Source organism: Rhinoraja longicauda, chromosome 25, assembly GCF_053455715.1.
Source record: "Rhinoraja longicauda isolate Sanriku21f chromosome 25, sRhiLon1.1, whole genome shotgun sequence".
NCBI classification, from domain to species: Eukaryota; Metazoa; Chordata; class Chondrichthyes; order Rajiformes; family Arhynchobatidae; genus Rhinoraja; species Rhinoraja longicauda.
The window spans coordinates 837266-855626 of NC_135977.1; the positions used below are offsets into that span (position 1 = coordinate 837266).

Consider the following 18361-nt stretch of genomic DNA (forward strand, 5'->3'; position numbering starts at 1 on the left):
TTCAGGCTCCTGCACCACCTTCACAAGAAGAGGCCGTGACCAGGGCGTTGTGGGTCTTTGATAATATTGGCTGTCTTTTTGAGGCAGCGTTTCAATAGATCCCTTTGATGATGGGGAGGTCAGTACGTGATATTTCCCCTGTCCGAGGAACCCCGAACCAGGACAATTTGTCTCTAAATAATGGGCCAACCACTCAGAACAGAGAGGAGAGAAATTGGTTCAGAAGTGGTGAATGCTTGCACTTGTAATTCCTTGTCCATCAGTCGTGGTAGTGGAGAGCCATGGACGTTCATACACTGAGGGGATGTCAGCCATGGAACAGCAGCAGCAACGCAGGGTCAAATGGATGGCCGGCGGCGTGTCGACGACAAATCGGTTCACAAGAAGAGTAAAGGCCGCCGACTCAACGGCCTCCTTCAGCAGATCTGTGGCCAAAGGAGACCGGGGGCCTGCGGTCAACTGTGGACCCGCGCGCTCCCGCCCACAGGTACTCCCGCCCTCTCACCACCGCGCGCTCCCGCCCTCGCCCTCGCCCCCCCGCCCTCTCACCAGCGCGCGCGCCCCCGCCCCTCTCCGCGCGCCCCGACACTCTCCGCGCGCCCCCGACACTCTCCGCGCGCTCCCGCCCTCCCCTCCCTCTCACCACCGCGCGCTCCCGCCCTCCCCTCCCTCTCACCACCGCGCGCTCCCGCCCAAAGGTACTCCCGGCCCCGCCCTCTCACCACCGCGCGCTCCCGCCCAAAGGTACTCCCGGCCCCCCCCCCCCCCTTCTCTCCCCCCCCTTCTCTCCCCCCCCATCTCCAGCCCCTCCCCTCTCCGCGCGCTCCCGCAGCCACCGCTCCCGAAGCTTGGCGCCATTTCGCACTGGGCATGCGCGGGGCCAAGGCTGCAACGACTGCACCTCGAGCGGCTTCGCGTCGGAGCTCCACCCGGATCGGCCAGGACTGGACTCCGCTCCCGCTCGGCCAAGGCGCGTTAGCCGATGTGTAGTTGTAACGGCGGGTGGTCGGTGCGGTCGGGCGGCGGCGCTGCTGCGGGGCGGTCGCGCGGAGACTATAAAGGCAGGGGGGAGGGCACGTGGGGGCGGTTGGAGCCGCTCCGGCAGCGTGAGTGTCGGCGGTCCGCTCACCCCCCGCCCTGGGGCCCACGGACACACCCCTCCTTCGGGCCCACGGACACACCCCCCCTCCGGGCCCACGGACCCCCACCCGGGCCCTCACCCCCGCTCCGGCAGCGTGAGTGTCGGCAGCCCCCAAACCCCCACCCCGGGGCCCACTCTACCCCAACCCCGGGGGCATCTCCGGCAGCGTGAGTGTTGGCCGGACCGCCCGCTCGCCCCCAACCCCTCCCCGGCCGGGGACTCTCCCATCCCTGGTCGGCCCACGGGCCCCCCAACCCATCTCCGGGGCCCAGCCACACCCTCACTCCTCCTCTACCTGGGCCCCGGCCGCACCCTCAACCCTCCCTGCCCCGCGGAGGCAGCCCCGGGCCCCGACCCACCCTCCCTCGCCAGGCCCACGGCCAGGCCCACGGCCAGGCCCACGGCCAGGCCCACGGCCAGGCCCACGGCCAGGCCCACGGCCAGGCCCACGGCCAGGCCGCCACGTTACCCCCACTCACACAGCCGCTGCCTCGCAACTCCAATGTGCCCACTTCGCCACTCACTGTGTGGTTACCTCGTTCTCCCTGTAAACCGGCGCTCGCTCCCGTTTCCTCCCATGTCCCAGTGTTGTGCGTTAATTACATTGCGAAAATTCCCCAAGATTTAGAGATAGGAAAGTTGCTGGGAATAAGGTAGAATTCATGTAAAAATGGGTACCTGGTGGTGGTTGGCTGGACAGTGAGCTGAAGGTCTAGTTTCTGACTGATGAAAGATCTGGATCGCAACCGTCGCCTACCCGTTCCCTCCACAGATGCCGCCTAACCTCTTGAGTTCCTGCAACACTTTGTGTTTTGCTTAAGATTCCAGCATCAACAGTTCCTTATGTCTTTCTTATTTCCCTGGCCCTAGTCAGTCTTCCCCCTCTCCAGGGTCTGCTTACCCTGAGATAACCTTTGGAAAGCAGCCACTCCAACCTGTTACTGCCCAGCAATGAAATCGACTAATTAATTTGTTACGGAGTTTTGGAAAGAGTGCTCACAATATTCCAAAATGTCATATTTTGAATGAAATTAATTCTGTTCAATCCAAAACTGGGGTCTTAAAATCAAATTTTTTAAGATTTCAAGAGAGAGTTAGATTTAGCTCTTAGAGCTAAGGGAATCAAGGGATATAGGGAAAAAGCCAGAACGGGGTACTGATTTTGGATGATCAGTCATGATCATATTGAATGGCGGTGCTAGCTCGTATGGCCTACTCCAGCACCTATTTTCTATGTTTCTAAACAAAGCAAACTACAAAGGCATAAGATATGTTTGATATGGTAGATTGAGTAACTGTTGAAATGTAAACAAACAATGCTGAATATTGACATGTGTCCCGAAGCAACAAGTAAGAATTTTGTGTAGGAAGGAACTGCAGATGCTGGTTTAAACCGAAGGTAGACACAAAATGCTGGAGTAACTCGGGGACAGGCAACATCTCTGGAGAGAGGAATGAGTGATGTTTTCGGTTCGAGACCCTTCGGATTATTCAGGGGAAAGGGAAACGAGAGATATAGACGATGATGTATAGCGATATTGAGCAAATGATTGAATGAAAGATAAGCAAAAAAGTAACGTTGATAAAGGAAACAGGCCATTGTTAGTTGTTTGCTAGGTGAGAACGAGAAGCTGGTGTGACTTGGGTGGGGAAGGGATGAAGAGTGAGGGGATGCAGTGGTTACTTGAAGTTAGAGAAACAAATAGTCATACCCCTAGTTGTAAGCTTCCCAAATGAAATATGAGATGCTGGAAGAATTTCATTGTTTTGTTTTGGAATACTTGATATTTAAGAAATTAGTATATTGTTTACATCAATTGTTATTCTTTAAAGCACAATAGCCCAATCTGAAAAGATATCTCCTTTAAAAGGAGACGAGCCAGAGTCAATGTGGTTGGCTTACTTGCAGCTGAAATGGCAGAAATTATGTTGGGGGAATAAACAGATGGCATGGAAAGTAAACATTTTTATAACTTGTGAAAAAATGATAGAACAGCCTTTCAGAAATGGAGAACAACATATTTTGATCAATGACTTGTTATAACAGGCAAGATTTAGTAGAAATTTCAAAAACACTCTCTTGTGAAAAGTCTGTTTGCAGTATTTTTTTCATGGAAACCTATGATTTTAATGAGCTTTTCAACCTCCATAGAGAATCAAATTTGGGGTTGTCAATAGGTTGCATTGTAGGAAGTACTGCAGCTTGCAATCTTTTCATGGAAAACATCTTCAGGAAAAGTCTTATCTTGGTTTGTTCTATCAGAAATGTTTTAGTATACATTCTTCGAGCTCTGACACAAGGTTTCAGCTGGGCATTCTGACTTAACATAGTTTTCCTTCTACAGGTAACTGGTAGTAAGTTGAAATATATATAAATTTTTAAAATGACTGGAAGAGCCCGTTCTCGAGCTCGTGGCAGAACACGTGTCCCCGAAGTAAGTTCACAACCTCTTGCAGCAAGGCTGGTAAGTCATTTTGATAGTCACTTTTTTTTTTTGCAATACTGGTTTGCTGTATAACTAACTCAGTAAATGCAATCACTACTGTCACATGTTACCATTTGAAAATAAAACTATTTTCAAGTCCTTGACATGAGCTTTAAAAATTAAATTATATATTATTGCTCTGACCACTAATCATTCAAATCAGTCTTTTTCTCAGAATTGCCATAATTATTTGCATGAACTGAACATCTTTAATGAGCTCCTGTGTTAATTAATCACCAAACAATTGCTCTGTGGTGCAAGTTTCCAATAAGGCCAGTCACTTGCCAAAAGATTTCAGTAATGCAGCTATAATGTTTGTGGCTGGCAAAATATTTTGCCTTGCACTGCTGTGGTTTTCTGAACAGAACAGTTGCTTGAATGTCTGTGCTTGTATTTAATTAGAGTATCTTTAATATAACTTAAATGAGTTGAGCATTGATTTATGATAGCAAGATGGTTTTCATATGGATTTTTTTTCTTGCTTTGATTCTAATGTGATTTGATTTTAAAATAGTTTTATCTATAGATTGCACTATCGCTTTATATTAGAATGTTGTTCTAGTCCTTGTGTTATTGTTATAGATAATCTTAAAATGGTTCCATTAATATTCAGATTATTGTGAACATTTTCCCCATCCACCAATTTTACAATTGCATGGTTGTGTTTGTAGCATTTTTCCATTTACGTTAGTATTACGTTTGACCTTTCTTTCACTTAGTTCTATGTTGACCTTTTTCCGCATTATTTTGTTTTATCAGCTCCGAGCCTTGTAGATGATGGCTTTTTATTTGTTCAGTATACCTTGTTAAATTTAAGAGATTCTGCTTCTGCCATTCTTAGGCAGTGATTTCTAGACTCCACTGCATTATGAATAAAAACTATTTCCATGTAACCTCCTTGCGGTAATCAAATTGTCATTTTCTCATAGCAGGCATGTGAATTTTCTGCGGATTTCAAATTCATTTAAATCCATTTTCCGTGTTTTTGCTTGATGTCCGCGTTTTTCACTTTGCCAAATAAACGGAGATATCGGATCGAAAAAAAGAAAGGGAAAAAACTGATGCATAGACTTGTAATGAACACTAGGGTTCCGCTAGAGGTCGCTAGGGGTTCCGCGAGAAATCCCCCGCGCCCTTGAAGTCTCCTCGAAAATGTGGCACCTAGGCTGGGCAAGGCAGCCAATCTCGACCTCATCGGGGCTTCCACGGCCGATCGGTGGGTTGAATTTGCAACCTGCGGCCAGGGCTCTGGAACTCCAGCCCAGCTGGAGCCAGCACATCTATCCCCATAGCCGACTTCCTTGGCCTGCTGGATAAATCAGCAAAGCTCTGGAACCAAGAGTGCCAGAAAATCAGTGGTGGAAATATGAGTAAATATTAAATTTAAGTGCAAGATTATATAACTAAATTAATTAAGACAGGGTTAAAATATAAAACACAGCAGAAAAGCCAATTACCACCTTTTTGGGCTGATTATCAATTATTGTGCGAATTTACTTAAATGTTATTAGTGTACAGTGACATATTCACATTATTTTGTAATGTCTGTTTTTACTTTGAAATGCACTAAGGCTTGAAACTGGTAAGTTTGTGTGTAATTTTTTTTTTTTAATCCCAATTTTTTGACCCCGGTTGAACACCTCGAGCAAGCGCTCGGCTCTTTTCTTTTTTTTACCTCACTCATATGCCTGTCATAAGGACAGGGGCTGTGAGTTTCATTTGGGGGGCATTTGACAAGCATTCGCATCTATTGACACTTATTAAGTAAGATCACTTACAACCTTTAGTATTTTGCATTTGGAGTTACAAAACAAAGATGTTTTTGACAATTAGTTTTGGAAATCCTGCAGGAGAATTTTTGATGAGAGTTTGAAATGCACCTTGCATTAGGGCTAATACCCTTTTTCTTATAGACACAATTGTTTTCACAAAGTAATTTTCTATAATGCGAGGTCTTTGGAACAAAACTATCATGTTCTAGCAGAACTGTTTGTATAGAATCGGGGGAAGGGGAGGGTGGAATGGGAAACAACTTGGAATTAATAATTGATGCTGAAACCTGCAATCTTTAGTCTGAATTTACTAATAGTAGTACTGCAGGTCAGGCACCTCAAATTAAGGCCTTGCAGAAGTCACTACTTACAACACAAAAAATTGAGATCCAGAATAAAATTTGCACCCGTGCTATTTATATGGGGAAATAATTTGTTTTCAACTTGCATTTCCTGATGCAAGTACAGATAATGTGGCTTTGCATTGCAGAAAATAGTGATGGGGACTTTTTTTCTAGGACTACCACTCCTTCCCTCCTCCCCTTGGTAGCACAGGAATCACCTATATTCTGGGCCCTGTGTAATTGAATTTTTACAAGATGTGAATAAAATTGAGAAAGTAACACTTTTTGGTAATTTTTGTGAATAAACATTACTGATGCAATGTTGGGTTCTGTTAACATGTAGATGTCTTCAAGTGCGAATGGCGCAGTTTTGCTGGGATCACATTTGGAACAATTTGTATAAGCTAGCAAGCCATGTTCAGATTTTTGAAGGGTAATATGTTAGAGGTCTTTATCCTATCTATTTAATCAGGGCATAAATTCAAAATTAGAGCTAGGTCTATTAGTTTAGAATTTCAAAACTGGCTGTGGGACTGGCAAATAACTTTTAACTCGTGACATCAGAAATGAACCATCTTTACTTTGCAATGTAGGAACCTTCTCCAATACCACCGTCGCTTGCTGCCAGCACAGGGGAGCCTGAACTACTTGGTCGTGGTCGTCAGCGAGGGCCCTCTGGTGCACTACTGCGCAAAGATGGTGAGATTTGAATTTAAATTTTTTTCTTATTAAAGAAACTTCTATATGTAAAATACTGTAAACTTTTCATAGATTACCTTTATCTTTTTTTGGATTAAAATGGGTCATTCGCTTGTGTTGAAAGATTGTGCTGCATGGTCAGAGCTCTGGCCATGTGCCCAGTAAATTCAGACCTGAGAATCTTGCAGTATTTGGGGTTGGTTGAACCAGAACGATAGTCTTTGGGCGCTATTAACATACTGCACGCAATCCTTCAGTCTCAGCCATAACAACTTTTTTTTCCTACCATTTTATGTTGTCCATTAATAACACTAATTATTTTCTTAAGACTCCAGAACTTGCATAGCAAAGTATGCAGGTCCCCAAGTGTCTAACAGCGTGGTAAAATGCTGATGAAAGATACCTACTGTAAGGAATTATTGATTTTTCCAGTTGCAGTTTAAGTATTCACTCCATCTATGGGTGTAACATGCTTCTTTGAATAAAAAAATTCTGTCGGTGATTGTTTCGCTTACCACTCAAGACAATTAAAAGCTAGATTGACAGAACTTTATAGTTGTAGAGCCATGGAGCTGTCTAGTTAAGCAGCAACAGACGCTCCTATCCATGCCGACATTTTTACCATCTACACTAACCCCATTTGTCTGCATTTAGTCTAGTTTTGTATGCCTTGCTCATTGTCTAAATGTAGCTTAAATTATATTGTTCCACTGTACTCACTTTGATATCTTATAATTTGTTCTTGTTTCTTGAAAATGTGATAGTTGAGGTGGTATCTGCTGGATTTAAAGAGATGTCTTTAACGGAAAGAGGTGGGCGGCGGCGAGATTTCCATGATCTTGGAGTTAATACCAGAAAGGCTATGGAACATGTCAAGGAGTCCAAAACAGGTAAAGGCCGAGGTGAAGCTGTCCAGGGATTAATTTAAGTCGTCTGTACCATGAGGAACACCTATACATACATACAATAAACTGAGAAATACAGGTGCGATTGGAATGGGGAAACGAGGGAATTGGACATAAGTTTGTACCTGGATTAAAGAGCAGAAACATTAATATTAATTGACAAATTCATGCTGAAGTGTGTACATAGAAATAACAAAAAATGCATGCAAGGATGAAGATGATTTGAGAGTCAAAAATAAAATATTGCCAATGTTTAAAAGATCAGAGATCTTACAGCGATCAGTGCTAGAGTTATTGCAGTTTAATTGCATAGAATTTTATTTTTATAATTTGGAATCAAGTTCAAATATTAACACTTCCTTTATGACTGCAAGATGGCATTGTAAAGCAGGTGATGGATGCCAGATCTATTCAATGGAGAAAAATATGTATTGTTGGGGGGTGGGGGAGGGAATAGAGGAGCATCTCGTATATCAGAATGAAAAGGAGCACGAATGCTTTGAGCCAAATTCATCAAGTTTAACTCGTAAGTAAAATAACATCAAGTCATTAAAAAAGGGAGGCAAGTTACAAGTGACCTGACTTATGGAAAACCAACTACACACAATTTCACCCATACATTTTTAAAGCAGTTTCACACTTTGTCATAATAATGTTTCATAATATTAATGACTGGATACATTAAATATATTTAATTTGTTTAACTATGGTTTAGGGTGATTATTCAATATAGTGAAAGGATTATAGCAAGTGCATGTAGACCATTATATATATTACGAAAGAAAATAGTTGTTTCTGACTTGCAGAGAAATTAGTTTACAGAGAGTTCTCAAGATCTAAACTCTTATTTAAGCTGGAGTCTGCTTATTTAAAAGTTATATAGACAATAGACAATAGACAATAGGTGCAGGAGTAGGCCATTCAGCCCTTCGAGCCAGCACCGCCATTCAATGCGATCATGGCTGATCACTCTCAATCAGTACCCCGTTCCTGCCTTCTCCCCATACCCCCTCACTCCGCTATCCTTAAGAGCTCTATCCAGCTCTCTCTTGAAAGCATCCAACGAACTGGCCTCCACTGCCTTCTGAGGCAGAGAATTCCACACCTTCACCACTCTCTGACTGACAAAGTTCTTCCTCATCTCCGTTCTAAATGGCCTACCCCTTATTCTTAAACTGTGGCCCCTTGTTCTGGACTCCCCCAACATTGGGAACATGTTTCCTGCCTCTAATGTGTCCAGTCCCCTAATTATCTTATATGTTTCAATAAGATCCCCCCTCATCCTTCTAAATTCCAGTGTATCAATTCCCTCAGTAAATTATCAGTGTTTTAGATCCTAATTTAGATATTTTTTTAAAAATCAAACATTTGTATTTTACTTGCATTTGTCTGCAAGCTGTCTCAGAGTTTTAATCAATAAGCAATCTTAATCTGTAGTCACGGTTGGTAATATAACAAAATAATTTTATTTCATCTTCAGGTGTTTCTGGGAGTGCAATACGTCTGATAACAAACTATATTGCCCTAAACTCTCGCCCCCAGTGGGTTCTATATCAATACCATGTGGATTATGAACCTCAGATGGAATCGAGGCGTCTACGTACTGCACTATTGTTTAGGCATGAAAATGTTCTTGGCAGAACTCGTGTTTTTGATGGTAGTCTGCTATTCCTTCCTAAAAGATTGGAAACAAGAGTAAGTTTGAAATGTGATATTGTTTTAAAGGCAAAAAGTCAGTGTACCTGGTGTGGGGGCAGAATGAAAAAGCAATATCAAAGTGTGGAACAGTTTGAAGTAATGGTTTTTGCATGCACCTTATGGCTTGCCATTGGGTTGTCATGAATTTCATTGTTCCGAGGAATGGGCCCAACGGGTCCACTTGGTCTAGTATGACAAAATACTCTTGATCCTGGAATAGATTGCAATTTTAATGACTAGCATTTTGATTAACCATCACAAAAAAATCTTTTGTTGATATTAGGCAGTAAGCAGTAATCAAAAAGTAGTAATCAAAAGCAGTAGTAATCCTGAGGTTTTGTGGAGAATGTTTGAATCTATTTGCAGCAATTTTTTAACTAAATGTGAGACTGCTCACTTTTAAGGTCACAGAACTACTCAGCCAGACACGTGATGGACAAAACGTGAAGGTTATAGTTACCTTGACCAACGAATTGCCTCCCACATCTCCAACATGTCTGCAGTTTTACAACATTGTGTTCAGGAGGTAAGTGCCCTATGTGCAAAAACAAAAGTTGCCCCTCGAGTTCCTGTTAAATGTTTCCCCCTCTCCTCCCCCCATCACCTTAAACCAATGCTCCCTGATTCACGATTCCTCTACTTTGAGTAAAAGACTGTGCATTTACCCTATTAAATCCCCTCATGATCTTGTACACCTACAAAAGATTACCCATCGTCCTCCTGCACTCTAAAGAATAAATCTCTCCAACCTTAAGTAGACGTTGAGCAGGCTAGAACTTTATTCCCTTAAGTCCAAGCAACATCCTCAAATCTTTTCTGCACCCTTTCTAGCTTAACAACATTTTTCCAATAACAGGGTGACCAAAATTAAACACAATACTCTAAATGGGGCCTCACCAATGTCTTGTACAACTGTAACATGACCTCCCAACTTCTATACTCAATACTCTGACTGATGAAGACCAATGTGTCGAAGCCTTCTTGTCCACCCTTTCTACTTGTGATGCCACTTTCAAGGAAAGTTTCTGTGAGCTAAGTTCCTACATTCATGGTTGCTCAGTGTGGAACATACCTGTTCACTGGATTCCTTGCTTGTCTGATCAAGATACTGTTTTCAAACTGGCCAGGGTTAAACTTTCTCTTTATTTGTAACATTTAAGATGCGTACACTCAATACTTCACTAGGTTGATGTTAAGCAGACTTTTCAGTAAGTTCGTTAAATGATTTGTTATGGTTGCATTTTCTGAAGCCCACGATTGTCATTTTTTTTCTTTCAGGCTTTTAAAGATAATGTCCTTGCAGCAAATTGGCCGAAATTACTACAATCCTAAGGATCCCATAATGATTCCACAGCATAGGTATGCATAACAACGCTTTACCTTTCTTGGATTTGGTAGTCATAACTTTAGTGCAGTCTTCAAGTGGAACAGTGCCAATTGGGATTGTGTGTAACTCAGTAATTTTAAATGTTTTAATACTTGTTTCCACGTGTTCATATCGCATTGCTAGCTTATCACACATTCTACCGCTCCTGTCCCCCCCCCCCCCCCCCCACTGAAGTAACTACATTGTGTAGGAAGGAACTGCAGATGCTGGTTTAAACCGAAGATAGACACAAAAAGCTGGAGTAACTCAGCGGGACAGGCAGCATCTGGAGAGAAGGAATGGGTGATGTTTCGGGTCGAGACCCTTCTTCAGCAGAACATGCCTGAAGAAGGGTCTCGACCCAAAACGTCACCCATTCCTTCTCTCCAGAGATGCTGCCTGTCCCGCTGAGTTACTCCAGCTTTTTGTGTCCATCTTCGGAGTAACTACATTGGTGGGATTGTATAATTACAGCATTAAAAGTTAAATGGTATTTTGTACAAAATTGAAAGAAAATGTTATAACTGACAAACTGGGGATTGTCTCATTGTAATTTTCTTTTCCAGAATTAAGCCTAGATTTGGGGGATATTCGCTATAGGGAGAGGTTGGACAGACTTGGAATGCTTTCTCTGGAGTACCGGAGGTTGTGGGGAGACCTGAGAGAATTATATAATATATAGGCATAGATAGGGTGGACATTCAGAATATTTTTCCAAGGATGGGGAAATTCAAATACTAGAGGGCATAGCTTTAAGGTGTGAGGGACAATGTTTACATGAGATGTGAGCACAGGGTGTTTTTTGGAGAGGGTGTAAATGTCTGAAACTCACTGCCAGGGATGGTGGTTCAAGCAAATACATTAGTGGTATTTAAAATACATTTGGATAAGCATGTGGACATGGAGGGATATGGGTTATGTGCAGATAGCTATTGTGGGCCAAAGGGCCTGTTTTTGTGCTGTACTGTTTGATGTGCTATGTAAACTCAATTTGCCTCTGAAATGAAAAAAATGGGAAAGCTGAAAACATCATAGGAAAATTTTAATGAACGATATGAACACATTATTGTTCTTCTTCCTATAATAGGATCATGGTTTGGCCAGGATATACCACTTCAATCCTGCAGTATGAGAACAATGTCATGCTCTGTGCAGATGTTAGTCACAAAATCCTGCGTAGTGAAACTGTACATGATGTCATGCATCAGTTATATGCTCAGTTTGGTGAACAGCGGTTTCAGGAGGCATGCTCCAAAGAACTGGTTGGAGTAATAGTTCTAACCAGGTATGTTGCAAATTATGTAGTGTAAATTGTTTAACAGATTTTTTTTTTTAAGTTTATTTTTTAAAAAGCCCTTCGTAACTACCTGGTGAAACAAAGTGATTGCCTGTTTTGTTGGTGCTCCTGACCCGAGCACTGAAATAGAATTGACATTTAGGAAAGGTACATAGATAAGAGGGGTTTCAAGGGATAGGGGTCAGACACTGGCAATGGTGCTCGCTTAGAAGGGTTAGGGTTGTGGATGGGTTGGACACTGTTTCTGTGCTGTATAGACTGACTCTATATAATATTCCCATTCATTTTGGTGACATCTAGGTACAATAACAAGACTTATCGAATTGATGACATTGATTGGTTTCAGAATCCCCAAAGCACCTTTAATAAGGGAGGAACTCAAATCAGCTACATTGATTACTACAAAAAGGTACTTCTGTATATTTTTATGGATCCTTTAGTTTATTAAACTCATTTGTCCTTTTTAAGGAAATATTACCCAAGAAAATGAGCTCTTTGTATTTTACAGCAATACAGTATGGATATTGCTGATGTGAATCAACCAGTGCTCGTTAGCCAGCCCAGAAGGCAAGGACCTGCTGGTACTAGTCTAGGACCTATTTGCCTCGTTCCTGAGCTATGCTATCTTACAGGTATTTTGAATATAAAAAGGTGACTTCATTGGAGCAGCATGAAATAATCGTGCGTTGCGCAACTTTAAAAACTTCTAAATTGGTCAATACTTGATGTAGATTTAACTTTGCAAATGTTGCTGATCATGGTGAAATATTAAGAACTTTGCTGTGATTGGCCGTCGCATTATGCTGCTTCAAGAGGTGTTTATTCATTGAAACCCGAATCTGGACTGAGGCTGTGGCATGAATTGGTGCAATGCAGTATTAGCTACTCTGATAACTTGCAATGGGCTTTTGTTCTACACCATGCGGCAGATGTGCAATAGTACTTCCAATGTATACCTGTCTTGGCATTTGTATTCATGCTCTATACTGTACCTAAGTGATGGATCCTAATAACTACCTGAATAGTGCTGAAGATCTCTGCCCCATATCTAATCTCTCGGCGAAAGTGTTCAGTGCCGGTTTCAAAACTGCTTGTACTTGATTACTTGTGCAAAGGTGGGGTACATTTAACCAGATTGTCAGCTATTGTCCTTCTGGTAAATTGATGGAAAGATTTACCTAGAGAATTATTTGGAATCTTACCAATTTTATTCAGGTTTTGTTAGAACCAGTTGCCCACAGACTTTGCTATAGACAAAAAATGGTTAGCGACCAGGAGATCCAGCAGGCCGTGGTGGACCAAGTGCAACAGTCGACTAGTCTACGCTTGGTCTCACCCATGTAAATGAGGTCACATCAGGAACGCTGAATGTAGTAGACGAGGTACGAGAAGGTGATGTGAACCTCTATCTCATTGGAAGGACTACTGGGGTCCTTGGATGGATTTGAGGGAGGGTGTATAGGGATAGGTGTTCTGTCAGGCACTACACCTCTTCCATGCCCCTTGCAAGGATGCCATCCTCTACTCTCAATCTCTCTGTTTCTGCAGCATCTGCTCCCAAGATGAGGCTTTCTATCGTCGGATATCCAAGATGTCCTAGTTTCTTCAGTAAACGTGGTTACCCCACTGCTGTCAAAGCTAGGTCCTCTGTGTCCCATAGTTCTGCTCTCATCTGCCCCAGATGGAACAAGGCTATTGTTTCCCTGGTCCTCATCAATATCTTATTTTTCTGGGGATTTGGACATCAAGAACTGCAGATGCTGGTTTACAAAAAAGGACACAAAGTGTTGGAGTAACTCAGCAGTCAGGCAGTAAGTCATACTTGGGTGACATTCGGACACACTAAATGCTGGAGTAACACCAAAAGGGTCCTGGCCCAAAATGGTGCCTATCCATGTTCCCCAGAGAAGCTGCCTAACCCACTGAGTTACTCCAGCACTTTGCACTTTGTTTTTTTGGGGGAATTTAAGTATGTTTCATCAAAGTGTGACTTTTTCGACTAATTTAGTTTTGGTTATTGTCACGTGCACAATGAAAAGCTTTTGTGCGTGCTAACCATTTGACCCCACCATCATAGATGCGTGTCTCAAACCTGATTTTACCGCGTATAACGGCCACTTTTGGTCTATCAAACTAGCTCCCAAGCTGCCGCTTGCACAGATCGGGTGAAACGATAAGTTTAATGACGCAAGTAATCACAATAACAGAGACCTCCACGACATTTGATTTAGTTAGTCGTCTTTATTTGAAGTCACAATATAACATATTGGCATATCTCTTGTCATCGACTGGTTATTGATTTGCTTGATTAAATTCCATATCCTACCTTGATCTATGCAATCAATACGAACTGCCAGATCTATCTTCGGCAGAGATCTCTACTAATCTTCTTGTCAGTAAGATCTACAACCGATTTAAATCTTGCCTGCTGAAACCTTTTGGCTGACCCTCTGTCAGCACCTTCTCGGCTTCAACTCGCGAACACGTCCAAAACTACCGTTCTCTGGCTCCGCCCAGCCCTATACGTAAGCATAGCATTAACTCTTTAGTATCCAAACTACAGCAGGATACAAGGTAATAATAATAATATGCAAAAATAACGAATAAACGTAAAATGGCGCCTACACCGCGTTTTTTGTGTTTGAACTAAAAAGCAGAAGTTTTGATTTTTATCTTCTTGACCAAGTTGGAGACTTTGTTTAATTTTGTAGGTATGACGGATAAAATGCGTTCCGATTTCAACGTGATGAGAGACCTGTCTGCACATACAAGATTAAACCCAGAACAGAGGGAGCAGCAATTGTGGCGATTCGTGGACTACATCCAGAAGTATGTTCTAGAATGAAAGTTGGCAATATCCTTGGCTTTCAGAAGTATTGACATTTCTAGATCCTATGGTCAATAATGGTGAAACTTTGAAAAAAAAAAAAAAACGTTATTGTTTGAATTGTCTTCTGTGCTTCTGTAAGTTGGTAGATGAGCACTCACTGCAAGTTTTTAAAGGTTTGTGCATTTGTATTCAGGCTGCTGAAAATACATTTGACACTTCTGCCTTTGTCGGTCACTGCATTGAGTGAGGGGGTTGGGACGCACTGCAAATATACACGTTGTTGGTGAGACAACACGGAGTACTGTTCCCAGTTCTGATCACCCACCTGTACGAAGCATGTTATTCAGCTGGGACAGTGTGGGAACATTTCACATGGATGTTACTGGCATTGGAGAGCTTGAGTTGTAAGTAGAGACTGAATGGCCTGTGACTTTTTTTTCTCCCCCTCTTGGAGCATTGCAGGTTGAGGGGTGACCTTGTAGAGGTATCTCAAATCATGAGGGCCATAAATGACCTCAAATCATGAGGTCAGTTTTTTTCCCCCCAGGGTAGGGGAATCTAAAATTAGGGCACAGAGGTTAGGGGAGAGGGCAGGAGAAAGGGGTTAGGAGGGAGAGATAGATCAGCCATGATCGAATGGCAAAGTAGACTTGATGGGCCAAATGGCCTAATTCTATTCCTATCTCATGATCTTATTATGAAAGATTTAAGGGACTTGAGGGGAATCTATTTCACGATGTGGATGTTGGATATACGAAACGAGCTGTCAGAGGAAGCTGGAGGAAGGTATAATTTTAAGATATTTGGATTAAAAAGGTTTAGTGAATAAATGGAACTAGATTAGATGGATATTTTGACCGACATGGAAGAGTTGGGAAGAGGAAGAGCCTGCTTCTATGCTGAATTATTCTAACTAACTATGATTTCCATTTGCTTCTGTGATTTCGGTCAGTGCAAGAGTTAGAATGGAAATGTGGCTTGCAGTGCTTGCATTGTAAGAGGAACATAGTGTGAGGAATTCCTGATTTTTAGATGAAATATATGTTTGCAAACTGGTTTTGATTTAATTCTTTCATTTTGAATGCAGAAAATATAGAAAATAAGGCTGTAAAGAGGAAACTATGTGCAAAAAGTGTTTGACAGTATTTTTGTATTTTAAAAACAGTGATGATAATGTACAGAAAGAACTGTCAGATTGGGGCATCCAGTTCGATTCCAAATTGCACTCACTCTCTGGCAGAGTTGTACCTACAGAGAAGATCCAACAAGGTGGAAAAATGGTAATGTAGAAATGTGCAATGGGCATTTGCTGGCAAACTGGTTATGAATGGCTGTAAGCAATATTTATATCAAATGCAAACATAAGGAACACTTTTGTGGGTGTTTGGTCTGTGAATACCTTAACAAGGCTTATGAAAGTATGACGTCAGTGGTAATGAAACACTTCCAGTCACTGTCTAGCAATACACGATTTTAGCTTGGGGGAAAAATGCGTGGTATGAATTGTGATCAGATGGTAGAATAAAAGTGGGGATATATTGTTAGCATGTAGTCTTTGTGATGGGATGGCTTCTAGCAGGGATGTTGCAGGTGCCGAGAGCGAGGTTGTACTAGCAGTACCACAATGTGGGAACTAGCAGAGGCTGTACTCAAGCTAATTCTGCAATTTAGTCAGATTGTAGCTCATCGAGGGATGAGCACCATTGTCTGCTTTGGTTCCAAACGGGGATGAAACAAACTATAGAGCGGAGGTGCAGAACCTGGCGGACTGGTGCTCGGATAACAACCTGTCCCTAAATACCACCAAGACCAAGGAGCTGATCATCAACTTCCGTAGGTCACATAACGGGGAATATGCCCCGATCTCTATCAACGGGGACAGTGTGGAGAGAGTGTCCAGCTTCAAGTTTCTGGGCACTCACATTTCGGAGGACCTAACATGGTCCAATAACACTGTTGCGCTGGTCAAGAAGGCACAACAAAGACTGTTCTACTTAAGAACACTGAAAAAGTCTGGTCTACCCCAACAGCTGCTGACGACCTTCTACCGCTGCACCATAGAGAGCATCCTAACGCATGGCATCCCTGTGTGGTACCTCAGCTGCACGGAGGCAGAAAGGAAAGCTCTACAGCGGGTAGTCCATAGAGCTCAGAGGGCCATCGGAACACAGCTACCAGACTTGGAGGGCATCTACAACACACGATACCTCAGAAAAGCCACCAGCATCCACAAAGACTCTTCACACCCCTGCAACAGTCTGTTCGAACTCCTTCCATCGGGCAGACGATACAAGGCCTTCTACGCCCGCACCTCCAGACTCAGGAACAGCTTCATCCCCAGGGCCATAGCTGCTATGAACCGGTCCTGCTGAGCCGGATGGCCACAACGCATAGATCAACTTGCACTTTACCCTGTCTAAAAACTGTTACAATTGTTTCGTTTCGTTGGGTTGCTGTTGTCTAAATTACTTAAATTATTGCATCGTATGGGAGGCGCATTCCCAATCTCGTTGTACCCCGGGTTAAATGACAATATAGATGTATTGTATATCTGTGGGGTTTTTATAAACAGCCTTTCAACTCTGAAAATCATTGCTCTTCAAAATGACATCCAGACACATTTTAAAAGATTGAGTTTCTGACACCACCATCCAATGTGGATATTTTATGAGTTGTATTTTGTATGCAATACATCAATCTCATTGCCTTTCAGTTTGATTATAATCCCCAAGCAGCAGAGTGGTCCAGAGAAACCAGAGGCTCCTACCTGATCAACCCTGTTCCGCTGGAAAATTGGGTGCTGGTTTTTACCCGAAGAAATACTGATGTGGCTCGGAGTCTTTTTCAAACTTTGGGAAAAGTAGTGAAGGCAATGGGCATCAGGATGGAGAAGCCATTAATGTAAGTATTCAGACATTCTGGATGTTGATTTTAAATAACTTAAAGGTAGACACAAAATGCTGGAATAACTCAGCGGGACAGGCAGCATCTTTGCATTTTCTTAAGTAATGCACCCAACATACCACAAATACTGCTACCAATTTAACTGGTGTATTAGGAAGGGAAAAGCAACTAGGATAGACATGTCTTAAAAGCAATGTCAAATGGATATCTATTTTACATTCCTGGTATTCTATTTCTTTGAATTGGGCTCTATAGATCATTAAACTATTTCTCAGCTGATGAAATAGTTTATATCCACGTGCATCAAGCCCTTGAGAAAATCCAGTCTTTACTTGATAGCAGGTCACACAATCAGTGCAAGGGAAATAATACTGGCACATACCATTGACATCCAGACAATGTTCTTCCCATCACTTGAAGGCTGTACATGCTGATGAGGTGGTGTCAGTTTGGATACTTTTTTGGATGGAAAATTTGGGAGGGGGGCGGCAGCAGTTCTGTCTAAAATCAAGGCAAAAATCTACTTTCCAAAGTTGAAATAAAAGCATAATGCTAGAAATACTAGGCAGGCAGGCAGGCAGGCAGGAAGGAAGGAAGGAAGGCAGGCAGGAAGATTGGTAGAAATGGTAGAAATAGTAGGCAGGCAGGCAGGCAGGAAGATTGGTAGAAATGATCTACAGAACGCTGGTTCATACCAAAAAAAGACAAGGTGCTGGATTAACTTAGCCGGTAAGGCAGCATCTCTGCAGAAAAGGAATGGGTGACATTCCGGGCCGGGACCCTACTTCAGATTGGTTGGCTCTGTGGAGCCGATGTTGCAAGGCTCTGTGGAGCCTATGTTGAAACATATAAAATTCATAAGGGGTTGGAGAGGCTAGATGCGGGAAGGTTGTTCCCGATGTTGGGGAAGTCCAGAACC

General features: G+C 42.7%; 1 protein-coding gene across 1 annotated transcript in view; it reads left to right on the top strand.

Annotated features, from left to right (window-relative positions):
• The first annotated feature begins 3525 nt into the window (after positions 1–3525).
• The window catches only part of piwil1 (piwi-like RNA-mediated gene silencing 1), a 29892-nt gene continuing 15056 nt past the window's right edge, over positions 3526–18361 (top strand). The window contains exons 1-12 of the mRNA XM_078421822.1: positions 3526–3606; positions 6337–6442; positions 7207–7332; positions 8828–9042; positions 9450–9571; positions 10324–10404; positions 11499–11696; positions 12009–12117; positions 12217–12340; positions 14420–14537; positions 15704–15818; positions 17252–17439. Of these exons, the coding sequence (XP_078277948.1) occupies positions 3526–3606; positions 6337–6442; positions 7207–7332; positions 8828–9042; positions 9450–9571; positions 10324–10404; positions 11499–11696; positions 12009–12117; positions 12217–12340; positions 14420–14537; positions 15704–15818; positions 17252–17439 (1583 nt within the window). The remainder of the gene's footprint in view (positions 3607–6336; positions 6443–7206; positions 7333–8827; positions 9043–9449; positions 9572–10323; positions 10405–11498; positions 11697–12008; positions 12118–12216; positions 12341–14419; positions 14538–15703; positions 15819–17251; positions 17440–18361) is intronic.